The 12331-nt window shown below is 39.7% G+C and overlaps 1 protein-coding gene across 3 annotated transcripts; it reads right to left on the reverse strand.

Annotated features, from left to right (window-relative positions):
• Positions 1-948: 948 nt before the first annotated feature.
• Positions 949-12237, reverse strand: LOC118405698 (ras-related protein Rab-5A-like). 3 transcript variants are annotated; one of them, XM_035805325.1, is made up of 6 exons: positions 12059-12237; positions 7868-8065; positions 7158-7309; positions 4960-5082; positions 4108-4201; positions 949-3373 (listed from the first exon to the last, which is right to left on the reverse strand). In XM_035805325.1, the coding sequence occupies exons 2-6, from the start codon at positions 8022-8024 to the stop codon at positions 3258-3260; spliced, it is 642 nt and encodes a 213-aa protein (XP_035661218.1). In that variant the 5' UTR covers positions 8025-8065; positions 12059-12237; the 3' UTR covers positions 949-3257. The 3 variants fall into 3 exon arrangements, with proteins under 3 accessions (XP_035661218.1, XP_035661215.1, XP_035661216.1); XM_035805322.1 differs by lacking the exon at positions 4960-5082 and adding an exon at positions 5490-5612; XM_035805323.1 differs by lacking the exons at positions 4960-5082; positions 12059-12237 and adding exons at positions 5490-5612; positions 11889-12025.
• Between the last annotated feature and the right edge of the window lie 94 nt (positions 12238-12331).

Below are 12331 nucleotides of genomic sequence, written 5' to 3' on the forward strand. Positions count from 1 at the left end.
CTCCCCTCTGATAACTGTAAATGTATTTAAGTTTGCAGGGATTTAATTTCGCGTTAGCGGCAAAGTGGAGTGTTTACGGTAATTTTAAGTTCGCGGTAGTGCTATACACTGTAGTTACACACTGCAATGGAAACTGTTCGCGGTGGTTTTAAGTTCGCAGTAAGACTGCCTCGTGAAAAGAGCGAACATAAAACCAACACGAACATTTCTGCAACTGTAGTACCCAATTTCCAACTGACCCTTTCATAATATGATCATCTCTATCTCTGCTTGGAGAGGTCTGATTAAATCTCGCTTATAGCAGCCCATCCAACATCCGCCGGCCATGGGGAGGGTCCATCTCTGCTTGGAGGGAGCTGGCTGTCAAATGTCTGATATCTATCAAAATAGAAGTCTCCCTTCCACCCTCTGCTTGGGGAGTTATCACAACCCTAAGCATCCACTGAAATGCTTGCACACATCTTTCATGGCCTTGTATTTGCTACTTTTGTTCAAAACTACTTGTGTGTAACACACATGTATTTCTGTCTTGTTGGTCATCCAAGTATTAAATATGCAATAAAAAAGGGGTCATGGCGTTTTAGACGACTGGATAGAAAAAGACATACGATAGGTCAATTTATTCATGCGAGAACGGATTACTCATACATGACTGCTGTAATCAATATTTTTATACATACGATAGGTCAATTTATTCATGCGAGAACGGATTACTCATACATGACTGCTGTAATCAATATTTTTATTCTGTACGGAGCTTTGTAGTACCATTGTCTATATAGCTAGTAGTTGTTATTGGTTGCGGTACATTGTACCATGTGCGATTATTGAGCAATAAAATTCATTCACTCACTCATTCATTCAAGCAAAGATACTATCAATCTGATTAACTAAGTACCTTTGAGAAAATCCTTTATCTTAGATGTCCAAGGAGTCACCAACACCAACTTTCATACAAATGTGGTTTTTATTTCCCTCCCCAAGCCCTAACACAAATACTGACTTGCACAAATATCAATGATTGTTCCTAGAGTTACAGTTATCTTGTACAATCTTTATCAATACCTTTGTTAATTCCTCCAAAATGTCCAAGCCTCAGTCGACTGACTCAATACCCTTGGATACGTAACGACGAAATTGAATAAAAGCCCAAAATTTATACAGTTTGATTATACTACAAGTGTCTAAATACATCTTTTCAGCAACACCTCAACCAAATGGGGAATGGTATATAAATGAATTAGCCAATGGGCGCCTGTGCATTGTTGAAAGGACCCACCAGACAAGACACACAGCAAAATGTCTCGTAACATTTGCATACAACAAATATCAACCCTTTCCGGTTGGATTGCAGTCTCTGTCTTTCAATTCCTTCCAAACATTATGATGTGTAGTGACTATACCACATTTGCGATTGACTATAACTCTTCGGCAAACCACGATTCGACATGTTATTGTTGTGAGAATAGACTTCAAATATTCAATAATACGTCCTTCACACATTCATGTTTTCTTTCTCTACATATATTGGTCTGTGTATTTAATGTACAACAGAATTAAATTCATACATGAATATGTCAGTATTTAGGGGGAAAAGGAAGTCATAATTATGCTTTACAATGACAAGTCAAAGTCTGACTTGTACAGTTAAGAAAATACAGGGTTCACACCAACAAAGACATTTTTGGAAATACCATAATTCTGTGCTTATGGATACACTAAAATTAACCTAACCAACACTAAATTGATTGGGTCTTACCCCAAATTTTCAGCCAACACTGTCAGCCTTGTTCACGTTATGGACCCGTCTACTGTAGCTTCCAGAACGTGACATCAAAGACACACAACTGCAGCAGAGGGTCGTAAATGCCAGATAACCTGTATTGCCCCGTCTCTGTTCTGTCTTTTGGAAGCTACAGTAGACGGGTCCATTCCGTAAACAAGGTGGACGGAGTCGGCCAGAAATTTGGGGGTAATTCCCAATCAATTTAATGTTGGTTAGTTAAAGTTAAGTTTATCCATAATGTCATTTACCAACACAGATGAACTTTCATGCTATAATTCTGTGCTGTGATGTCACACTGCTGGGTAAGTCACCTGCTATTTTATATTCCTTAGTGTTACCTCCAAGAGAAAACACTTGTTACCACTGTAACAAAGCTGTAACTTCTCCTGTAACTTCTTTGCTTGGTTCCATGAGAAATTTGTAACAACTAAAAATCTTCCCATATGTAACAATAATATATTCAGCGGAAAAAGACGGACCTAGGCATTACCGGTACCTCCCTCCCACCCCTTTTTATCCAACGTTAACTCTAGTGTACACTACGTACGGGTACGTTGTCCAAGAGGCGATTATAGCATACAAGCCAGCATAAGAGTAGAAGACTTCAACATTGAAAAAGCATACACTGTTCATATTTACAATGTTCGTGTTTTAGATAGGGTAAAGTTGACAAGCCGGTTCGGAGAGGAATGCACATCACTACAATGAAGGCACCAGCTATAATTAGCTTGGCTAAAAATGCAGCGCTAGGCAGGGTACATGTCTAGCCAGTGCTGTACTGTAAAATAAAAAAAGCATCCATGGTAATGTAAATACAGGGTAGTTTTAATTGGTCAATTTCACAGCATTGTGTTATCATTTCTTTTTAAATGTGACTGTCAAATGAACATACTCAAGGAAAGCAGTTGTCCTTTTAAGGTTATTTCATTTCATACAATCATCATAATATTGTAACTGACAGTCCAATGATCAAATCGCCTAAACAAATACCTAACCCCAGACGGTTTCATTTTTTAAGTTTTTATAGAATTAATCTCTGCAATTGCTTTTCTCTTAACGATGATCTTACTACACCTGTACATTGCCACTTACGTCATTATGCAAGAACTCTTGTATCTACAATGGTACTGGGAAGCTTAAAAACAAAACATTGCTAGTATAATATTACATACACCTTGCTTTGATATAGAAAAAACGTCCGCCTTTCCTCACACCATATTTTTTTTGATTTACAAAGAATAGTTTGAGCTACCATTTGTACATGCAGCAGGACTAGCAGATGAGGATGAAATGGCGTTGGACGACGGTGAAAATGTCTAGAACGGCGTGGGAAACAGCAGAAAACCCTCAGAGATCCGGCGGGGGAAGAAAAAGGAGTGGGAGAGGAAAGGTGGGGTGTGGTTGGGAAGGAGTATTTTGGGGGTAGAAAATACAGAAGTTGGGTGGTGTGGTTGTTCTTGTTGTGGTGCCATCACTTGCAGCAAGTGCTGGAAGCCTGTTGGTTCCCTGTTTCCTTGAGATCTACCCGCCGCCCCTGTGCCTGGTTACCCGCGCCACCTGCAGGCTCGTTCTTGGGAAGTTTCTTGGCTGGAAGTACAAGAAGAACATACGTAAGAATTGGTGGATCTGGTACCTCTTGGGAAATGATTTTTTTTAATGTTTCTGAAGGAAAACATTCTGTTTTTGCTGGCCTACTGGCCTGCGTTCTTCTGTCATCAGCCAAGCAAAACTCAGCATGGCTGATGACGTCAGGAAGCTAAAACATTTTATACCTTAATAAATTGCCATGATGTAGTGTAGATAAAAGTAGCTCAGTCGACAGAGTTATCATCAATGATACTTAAGGACGAAGCTTCGTGTCCCACCACTCTTTTTTCCCCTTTTTATACCTCATGTAAATACAACACTGCCATCTTTCAAACAGGGCATTGTACGTTTGACAATCAGCTTTTCTTATTTCTTTTCTGACGATTTGTCTTTTTTTCCCCGTTCAGAAACATCTGTGGCCTTTCTAGTATGTCATTTTATTCATGACTATGCATTTTAATCCCTGTGGCACTATGCACCAGGCCAAAGCCAATTCCAGCAACTTTGGACCTAGGCCAAGCCAACCCCATCTTGCCAATCTCTGGTTACACTGTTCTTCTGCCACAAATCCTGTTACTGTACAATATTCAAATGACTGGGACACAATCACGGAAAACAGCTCAATTTTCACGGAGATAATTACAAATGTAGTTCCTTCTTTCTCACAGAATAACCTGATGTTATATTACCAAAAATCAGAGTAAAAAATAAAGGAAAGAATACGGAAATCTTACCTATTGCCAAGAAGATGTCATTTACGTTCATTGCCGTTTTTGCAGAAGTTTCCATAAACAATAAACTGTTATCCTCTGCGTATGCTTGGGCCTCCTGTAAATGAGTCAGCAAAAACATTAGCATGTAAGCACATAATAAATCACTTTCCAAAACATTTTTCAATGAACTGGTAGAATTTTGGGGTCTAAAACTACACGTTATAAAACCATTTTTGAAATCAACACAGAAGCACAGTACATCTAAATAGCTGTACTACCATGCTACAAGCAAAGTTTGTCACTCTTAACCTTCAATAGTGCAAGAACAAGACCATTTTGAATTTATGCGCAAAAACTAATTTTTCCTTTATTGAAATAGAACAATTTTTTTCCTGTAAAATCAACTTCAATGTCATACAATAACAAATTATCTATTGCTATTTTTTACAGAACATGAAATCTACATATACATGACATTGTACATAACCACTAGATAGTGGTGGACGCTAAAAGGTGCTAAAACTAATTTACTTTACACCGCAAGATCTAAAACAAGCAAATACATAATTTGTGCTCAAATAATGCCATGCAACAATTCTTTTTCTATAATCATTGTTCCAAATATGCTGTTGGCAAATAATCAGATTACAGCAAACATGGCAAATTGTTTCAAACTTTTCTACAAACCAGTTTTTACTTTTAGTGAAATTTCAGCTGTACATAAAGAAGGAAGCCATGCAGAAATGTATACCGATATGACAGCCCATGTACATGTACCTACAACCAGAAGTTACAAACAAGACGTTGGCCAAGTGGGGAGAAAGGCACACCGCGGGAACTCACACGAGCGGTAACGGACACAGGCGTCCTTACCTCATACTCAACCATTCGCTTGTTAGCGAGGTCGGCCTTGTTGCCGGACAGCGCTATTACGATGTTGGGACTGGCTTGTCTCTGCAGTTCCTTCACCCAATTTTTTGCCCTCTCAAATGTGTCCTAGACAAGAACAACATGGAATCTGACCACTGCTTCCTCTATCTACTACGGGCTGCTCTGGTAGAGATAAACAAGGAAGTGCAAAATGTACAGTCCAAAACAACTTGTGTGGCTTTCTGACAATGCCTCAAGGTAGGAGTCTGACCATTTGAAACGGCCGTTTCCAAAACCATATCCAGTTGCTTGAGTAACTGTTTTTTTTTATTTCTATACTTTCATCGAGGTATCTCAAGGGAGGAGGCTTTAAATTTCGCTTTATTTTTCATGTATCACTAATAAAGAAAATGTTGTAACATGTGTCGCACACATTAAACTCTGCCACAAGAATGTTTTGGATGCACAACTTTGCAGACTTCCCTGCACTCTAGAAGAACCAGCCCAGGACGTTAAGGCAGCCCTCCACCCACCTCCATTTCAATCATTCTCTTGTTGGCAAGATCGGCCTTGTTGCCGGCCAGTGCTATTACTATGTTGGGGCTGGCTTGTCTCTGCAGTTCTCGCACCCATGTTTTTGCACGGTTAAAGGACTCCTGCAAGGCGTGACATGCAAACAAACGCACACAACATCAATCCACCAACAGAAACACCGAGGAAACAGCCAAGCAGAATATTTTACATAGCCATTCTTCTACAAGAGTGCAAGCTACTACAGCACAACATTCTAGTCAAAGAAACTTGCAAAGATCTTATCATATCAAGCAGAAATGTGATCAAGTATTACATGTTTGGGTACCCATAGAACAGACCATAAAGAGTAGAGTACAACACCTTTTAAATGCAGAACTTTTACATGCAGAATAGAATTGCAAATCACTTTCCGCAAAACTGACTGCATGTTACTCATGCTTGGTTATACAGTGGATTCCAATTATTCGTATTACGCCTTTTTGGATAATTCGGGTAATCGGATAGAATTACGAAATCCCAAAACATTTGCCATTCATTCTATTGTTTAGAACATCGCAGAATTGGATAACCCACGGTCTCAAACTTCGGGTTTTTGGATAGAATTACGTCAGGTCTCACAAATTAACAATTGTAAAATATGCCCTAAAACTTACAAAATGAGTCCAAAGGTAACTAGTAAATGTATGTATAAAGGCGTAAAGCCATGTAAAGGACCGTAAGAAAGTTACATTCCACAGAAAATCTAGCCGATAGCGCTGTGCTAGCGTGCGAACATTTGGAGTTAGGCGCCATTTTGTTAGGTTGCCGCAAGGCATGATGGGCGAACGTCATTGGAACGTCAACACGCTTTTGTGTTCATATTTCCCCTTCAGACAATGTCTAAACTTGGTTTACCCTACAAAAATGTGTTTTTTTCATATCCACTGTCTCATTAATTGAGCTGATTTCGGCTGCGCTACGTAGATTTACAACAACGCACGTAACGCAACAGGGGTGTGATTTCGCAATGACCTATCTTGCGCATTGAATGGCGGGATATCTCAACCCAAGCGCCGCCATTTTGAATGTTTTGAACGTGATTTTTTTCCGTCTTCCACCGCGAAAGACGTAAATTTCAGAGTAATTTGTGGACACAAGTTGTAGACAAGAAGGTGAAGAGTTTATCACTCTCCAATACCGTTGTTTTAACTTAAAATTATGAAAGTAACGTCATATTCTCCGGCATACGAGCGGAGCCATGTTCGTCTTTGTTTTGGTATGCCGCCAAATTGCCGACGCACGGCTGTGCGAGTCAAGCGTACTTTTCCACATGTGCATTTAGCCACTGATTTGAACTCTTTATTAGATCAAGCATCTCACAGAAATCGCACAGTATCGGAACATATGATTAAAGTTTTGTAAACGGAGTTCCGTATCGTTAGAGTGGTAACCTCTATGAGCGTCTGTGTGTTATGTTTGCGTATTGGTTTTCAAAACTACCCCCACTCCTCAACCAATGCCGCTAAAGCTGGTCATATAGCCAACTTCGGACTCTAGAATAGGCCGGATAATTGGATAAAATGCCCAGACAAATAGGCGATACAATAAAGCGGATTCCACTGTACTTATAGACAAAAAAAGCAGATGCACAGATTTCTGAGCGTGCTGCAAGCAAGCGTGTGACGTACTTGGTTGGTAATGTCATAGACAACGATGGCTGCCTGCGCGCCTCTGTAGTACATGGGGGCCAGGCTGTGATACCGCTCCTGGCCGGCTGTGTCCCAGATCTCAAACTTCACCGTCGTGTCGTCCAGACATACTGTCTGAGTTAGGAACGCAGCTGCAGAGGGGTCAAACAGACATCGTTATGCACTAACACTACAGTGTTACAATGATGCAGTTTCAGGTTCTGTACATCAAAATCATTCACAGACCACTGTATCACCTGTCAAAAGCTATGGAAAAACTTCAACTTGCTATACACCAACATTCAACTTGTTATACACCAACACTGATGCAGTTTCAAGTTCTTCTGTACTTCATAAATCTTTCACAGACCACTGAACTAGGAACGCAGCTGCAGAGGGGTCAAACAGACACTGTTATATACTTACATTGATGCAGTTACAAGTTCTATACATCACAAATCTTTCACAGACCACTGTATCATCTATCCAAAGCTATGACAGCTGTTATGGACCAATGTTAAAGTCACTGATGCAGATAGGATGAGGCCAGATGACTGAGACTGCAGAGCCTTCATGACTTTATTCCTTCTCCCAGGACTAAAACACATGGTATGCCAGCATGGCATTTTTTCAGGCTCTCCCCTGCACTTGACTTGACTTATGCAGTTTCTTAGTGGGTCAACAAGACTTCAACTTTTGAAATGACCTACCTCCAATTGTGCTTTCTTGGTATTCGTGAAACTGCCCTTTGACGAAGCGCAGGACCAGACTGGATTTGCCGACCGCTGACTCCCCCAACAGCACCAGTTTGAACTGACAAATCTTCCCCTGGGTACCGTTTGGCCTCTGGGCCCCTCTGGCCGCCATCCCAACACTCTGGTTCTCTTACAGCACACCTAAAATCACACCTGGAACAAACAAGGTTGGATTTAATAACTTGTCCAATACTCTTCATTGCACACTTACACCCTTAGTGGTAAAAATCAAGGAGGATTCTATTTCAGAGGGACAAAGCCTCGAGTACCCACAGCTTTCTTCCCAATACAACATATTAATCAATCTATGCCCAAGTGAAAACAAATCACATCAAAATGCAGGCATAAACATGTATCATTACTCGATTATTTCTCATCCCCAGTTCCATTTACATCTTCCCTGTTGACACCAATCAATAAATGAATTGGTAATATAATAGCACTCTCAGTTTGACCCTCTTCTCATTGTGCATCAACAATTACATTAACCAATATCTAAATCCACTTGAAACAAGTGTTTTAATATTGTTTTAATATACAGTAGCCTTCGGCCTTCAGTCGCACCAGAGACGCCATTGAAGTCATCATCGAAGTGACGATGGACATCCAACAATATACAGTAGCCAGAAACAAATGTTTTTTTCTCAACTTGTCCCACTTTTTCAGTTTAAAATGGTCTCAATAATAACTCCATTGAAGTCACAATTTTACAGCAAAACAAAAATTCCAGTCACAGCATATCTCTGTACAAGGTGCTGATATTAAAACAAAACAATCCAACACAAATAATATAGAACTGTGGTCAATTGTACAAGTACTAGCATTGCATATGTTTCTGAGTCTACTCTATACTTAGAAATGTGTCTGGTCTATGGAATGCTAATAAAGTCACTCCCACTAACTTTTGTTACATACAACACTATTAAAGCCTCTGTCAGATACCAAAGTTGACAGCTGCGTTCCAAGTAGTTTAAGTTTCAAATTTTCAATCCAAAGGGAATGGAAGCTTCCACGCCTCCATCCTCTATTCCAAAAGATTTTAAAAGATCGCTAAGTTTTGAATTCAAAATCTATCCTATGTGAACCATGAAAATACAGACTTTCACATGAACAGCATTAACGCGATGGAATTTTCATCCATTTTGTCATGGTCAAATCGCATCCACAAACCCATCATACTTGCCACTTTACATTAGTTCTGTACTTAAAATGTGTTCATCATCCATTTAAGACTGTCCAGAAATTTTGACGCCAGGAACTTAAATGCATGTAAGTAGGATATATCATCATATTGATTGATAGCAGTGTTTCCGCCAGAGGGGCGTCCACCCGTCCAATGACGGTCTCATTTCGTTTTGGACGGCTTGAACGCAACCAGAGGCCGTCCTCATAAAAAAATTACGACCCACATTTTGCCGAGAAATCTGTACAAAGTCGATAAATGTAAACCGCAGTTTTTTGTTTTGTATTGAAGCTAGAGGCTTAGGGGACGCCGTCCACAGTCAGAAAGCCGCTCACTGTTTGTTTTGCTATTGTTATGATTGTTGACAATGTGTGTCGGCGGCCTTTCGCATACGATAATCTCATCAAAACCCGTTTTTCAAGGTCTCAGTTACGCGAATTTGCCGTCACATTTCGAAAACTTGGCGGTAGGTGGATCTCGCTATAAGTATAACACTCCAAACTAAACTTTGTTATTGGGAGAAATAAGACAGCACACTAACTTTGTCTAGATTAACAACTTTAGTCTCTGTTTTCATCGTCAATCATCGTAAACAAAACAAAACACAATCAGAAACATGTGCCCACCGGCCCGGGTGCTCGGCACGGGAAATCCCCGACCTCGTTCAAGTTCGTTATCGGCAACACAGCGGAAAAATAAATTGTTCACATAAGAGGTGCTGGACGTAAAAAACATCAAGTATAACTTTGGTTCCTTTTGATATGAGTTTTGAGCCCGCAAAATCTCCGAAAACGGCAGAAATTTTCGGGATAAATACGCTCCAATTTAAATCAAAATGGCGCTCGAGAGCTTGTTGTTTATCCTGGCCAATCACAGCGCTAGTTTCCCGTGACGTCGCTAGCTTTCCCAGATCTCGCGAGAAGTCGCCGCGGGAGATTGCGGGATTTCGGCCGCCATTACGCACATTGCCGCCGATAGAGACGATGTTTTTCGTCATTTCTGAACGCAAATTTCTCGATCTATGGAAGGTTTTAGATGATTTATAATTATACCACAACATTAAATACAATATATACAAATGTTATTTCTTTTTTGAAAGTCCAAGAACCGTTTCTGGAACTTTTTAAAAGTAGTAGTACCCGTTCGGTACACAGCACAAATCAAAACATCCTTGTTGTTACGGCACGGAACTTTATCGGACGTTAGTTGTTTTGTTTTTTCTTGCGAATTTTCGCGGTATACAATTGAATTTAATTTTCGCGGTTTTACAATTAAAATTAATTTTCGCGGTTTTGCAATTAAATTTAATTTTCGCGGTTTTCGCGCCCCAAGGTGGACGGCCTCCCAGCTGAGGTCTGGCGGAAACACTGATTGATAGTATTCATTTTTTGCATACCTATATTTAGTCAAGTTGCTCATGGTACCAAAAGCACGCTCAATGGAGTTTTAACTACTTCTCATTTTCATAATCATGTTCCCTGTGCATGAACAAACATGATAAAAATTATTATCATGTGACCCTATAGAAAACTACATTGCCAACTCTTAGCAACAAGTTCTTGTGTCTCTTGGCTTGAAGTCTTCCTGTTGTGAGGAGAGTTACAAAAAATGCATGGAATGTTACCTACCCTACCCTAACCTTGAACGATACAGTTTACTTTCCTGACCTTACGGTTACAAGTTGTAACCGAACTTGTAACCGTAAGGTCAGGCAAGGAAACAGCATACTGTAGTTCAAGGTTAGGGTAGGGTTTACAAGGTTATCTAATTGGTCACTCACCATAAAATTTGCGTTTACATTTACAATTTCTGCTTCAAAGTTCCCCTTAGGTATTTTTTTCTGGTTACTAAAATTGCTGTCTGTTTATAACATAGTAATGAGCTACATGTAGTTAGAAACAAAAGAATAGTTAGGTTTTTGCCTTTAATACCACAAAACAGTAAAATTCTTAAAAAACTAAAACGTTGAAGCAACTGAATTGACATATCACTGGTCCCGGCATTCTTCCGTTTCACCTAAATACAATTGCTAGCTGAACTTGTTTCTTAAACTGCACTGTCACTCTTCTTGAAGCCTTTAGTCATACCTATACATATACATGACCCTTCCAGTCACCTGATATGTTTCTACAGTCTACCACAAAACAAACATCAAACCTAGGGCAAAATACATCAACATGTCAGTGGTGTTATAAGCCTTTTTGTTTAAACACAAACTCGTTTTAAAGTTATGAAATAAGTCATAGCTACATTTCCATTCAGATCATATCACGCCTATAAAACAAATCAAACGAATAGCCAATTGTTGTGTCACTTTTCATACCAATTCTGTTCACAAAGATTAACTTTGAAGTATTTGACACCAAGAACAATTTCACTAGTATATCATGAGACACTTCCTACTTTGTTTTTCATTGTATACATATAAAGGTGATTACCTACAATTGGTACATGACATTGTCAACACCTCTTAGCATAAGAACACAATTTATAATACCTGCATACCTTCATACAGAACAATATCACATTCTTGCTTGAGGAACCTTTCTCAAGCTTTGTTATTTCCTACGTTCTTCACGTCCTGTTCCTAAAACCTTGAGGAAACGCCCCTATCTTGTCTGTAGGCAGGAAGTAAATAAAGTTACGTCACTGTCTACTCGGGAATCCCTGTACCATGCTGCCCCATGTACCGGTATTATACCCTTATAAGGCATATAATATACCCATCGCGACCCAGTTTTACACATAGACTCTTGAGAAAAACCTGGCGATCCTTCATATATCCGGTTTTACCTCTGATTTCAGTCGCAAGAAGAGAAATCGAAGCTTGCACAGTCGGATTTGACCACGGAAGACGCCATTTTGGAAATCTAGTGCCACAGACCACCTAAACTTCCGCAGACAATATCATCATAACCAGAGCAGTTAGGTCGATTTTAACAAGGAAGACCGATTCTACGTACCCTTTAGAATAGTCCGAACTGAAATGTCGGGGTGTACAGGATCAAACGACGTTAATTTTTCGCCAAAAGGATTGGAGTGACACACTTCAACACAACGTCCACAGCCTGCACGAACTCGTGACTTCCTGACGAGCCGCTAATTGATGTATCCCTCCGCGACACTCATAACAATAAAACTTTATCATAACACATTGAATGATTTTGAAATCTACCCAAATTACAACAACTAGCTTTATTTATCACTAATGATTAATATCAGAGAGATTCAAGGTT

Source organism: Branchiostoma floridae, chromosome 18, assembly GCF_000003815.2.
Source record: "Branchiostoma floridae strain S238N-H82 chromosome 18, Bfl_VNyyK, whole genome shotgun sequence".
Taxonomy (NCBI): domain Eukaryota; kingdom Metazoa; phylum Chordata; class Leptocardii; order Amphioxiformes; family Branchiostomatidae; genus Branchiostoma; species Branchiostoma floridae.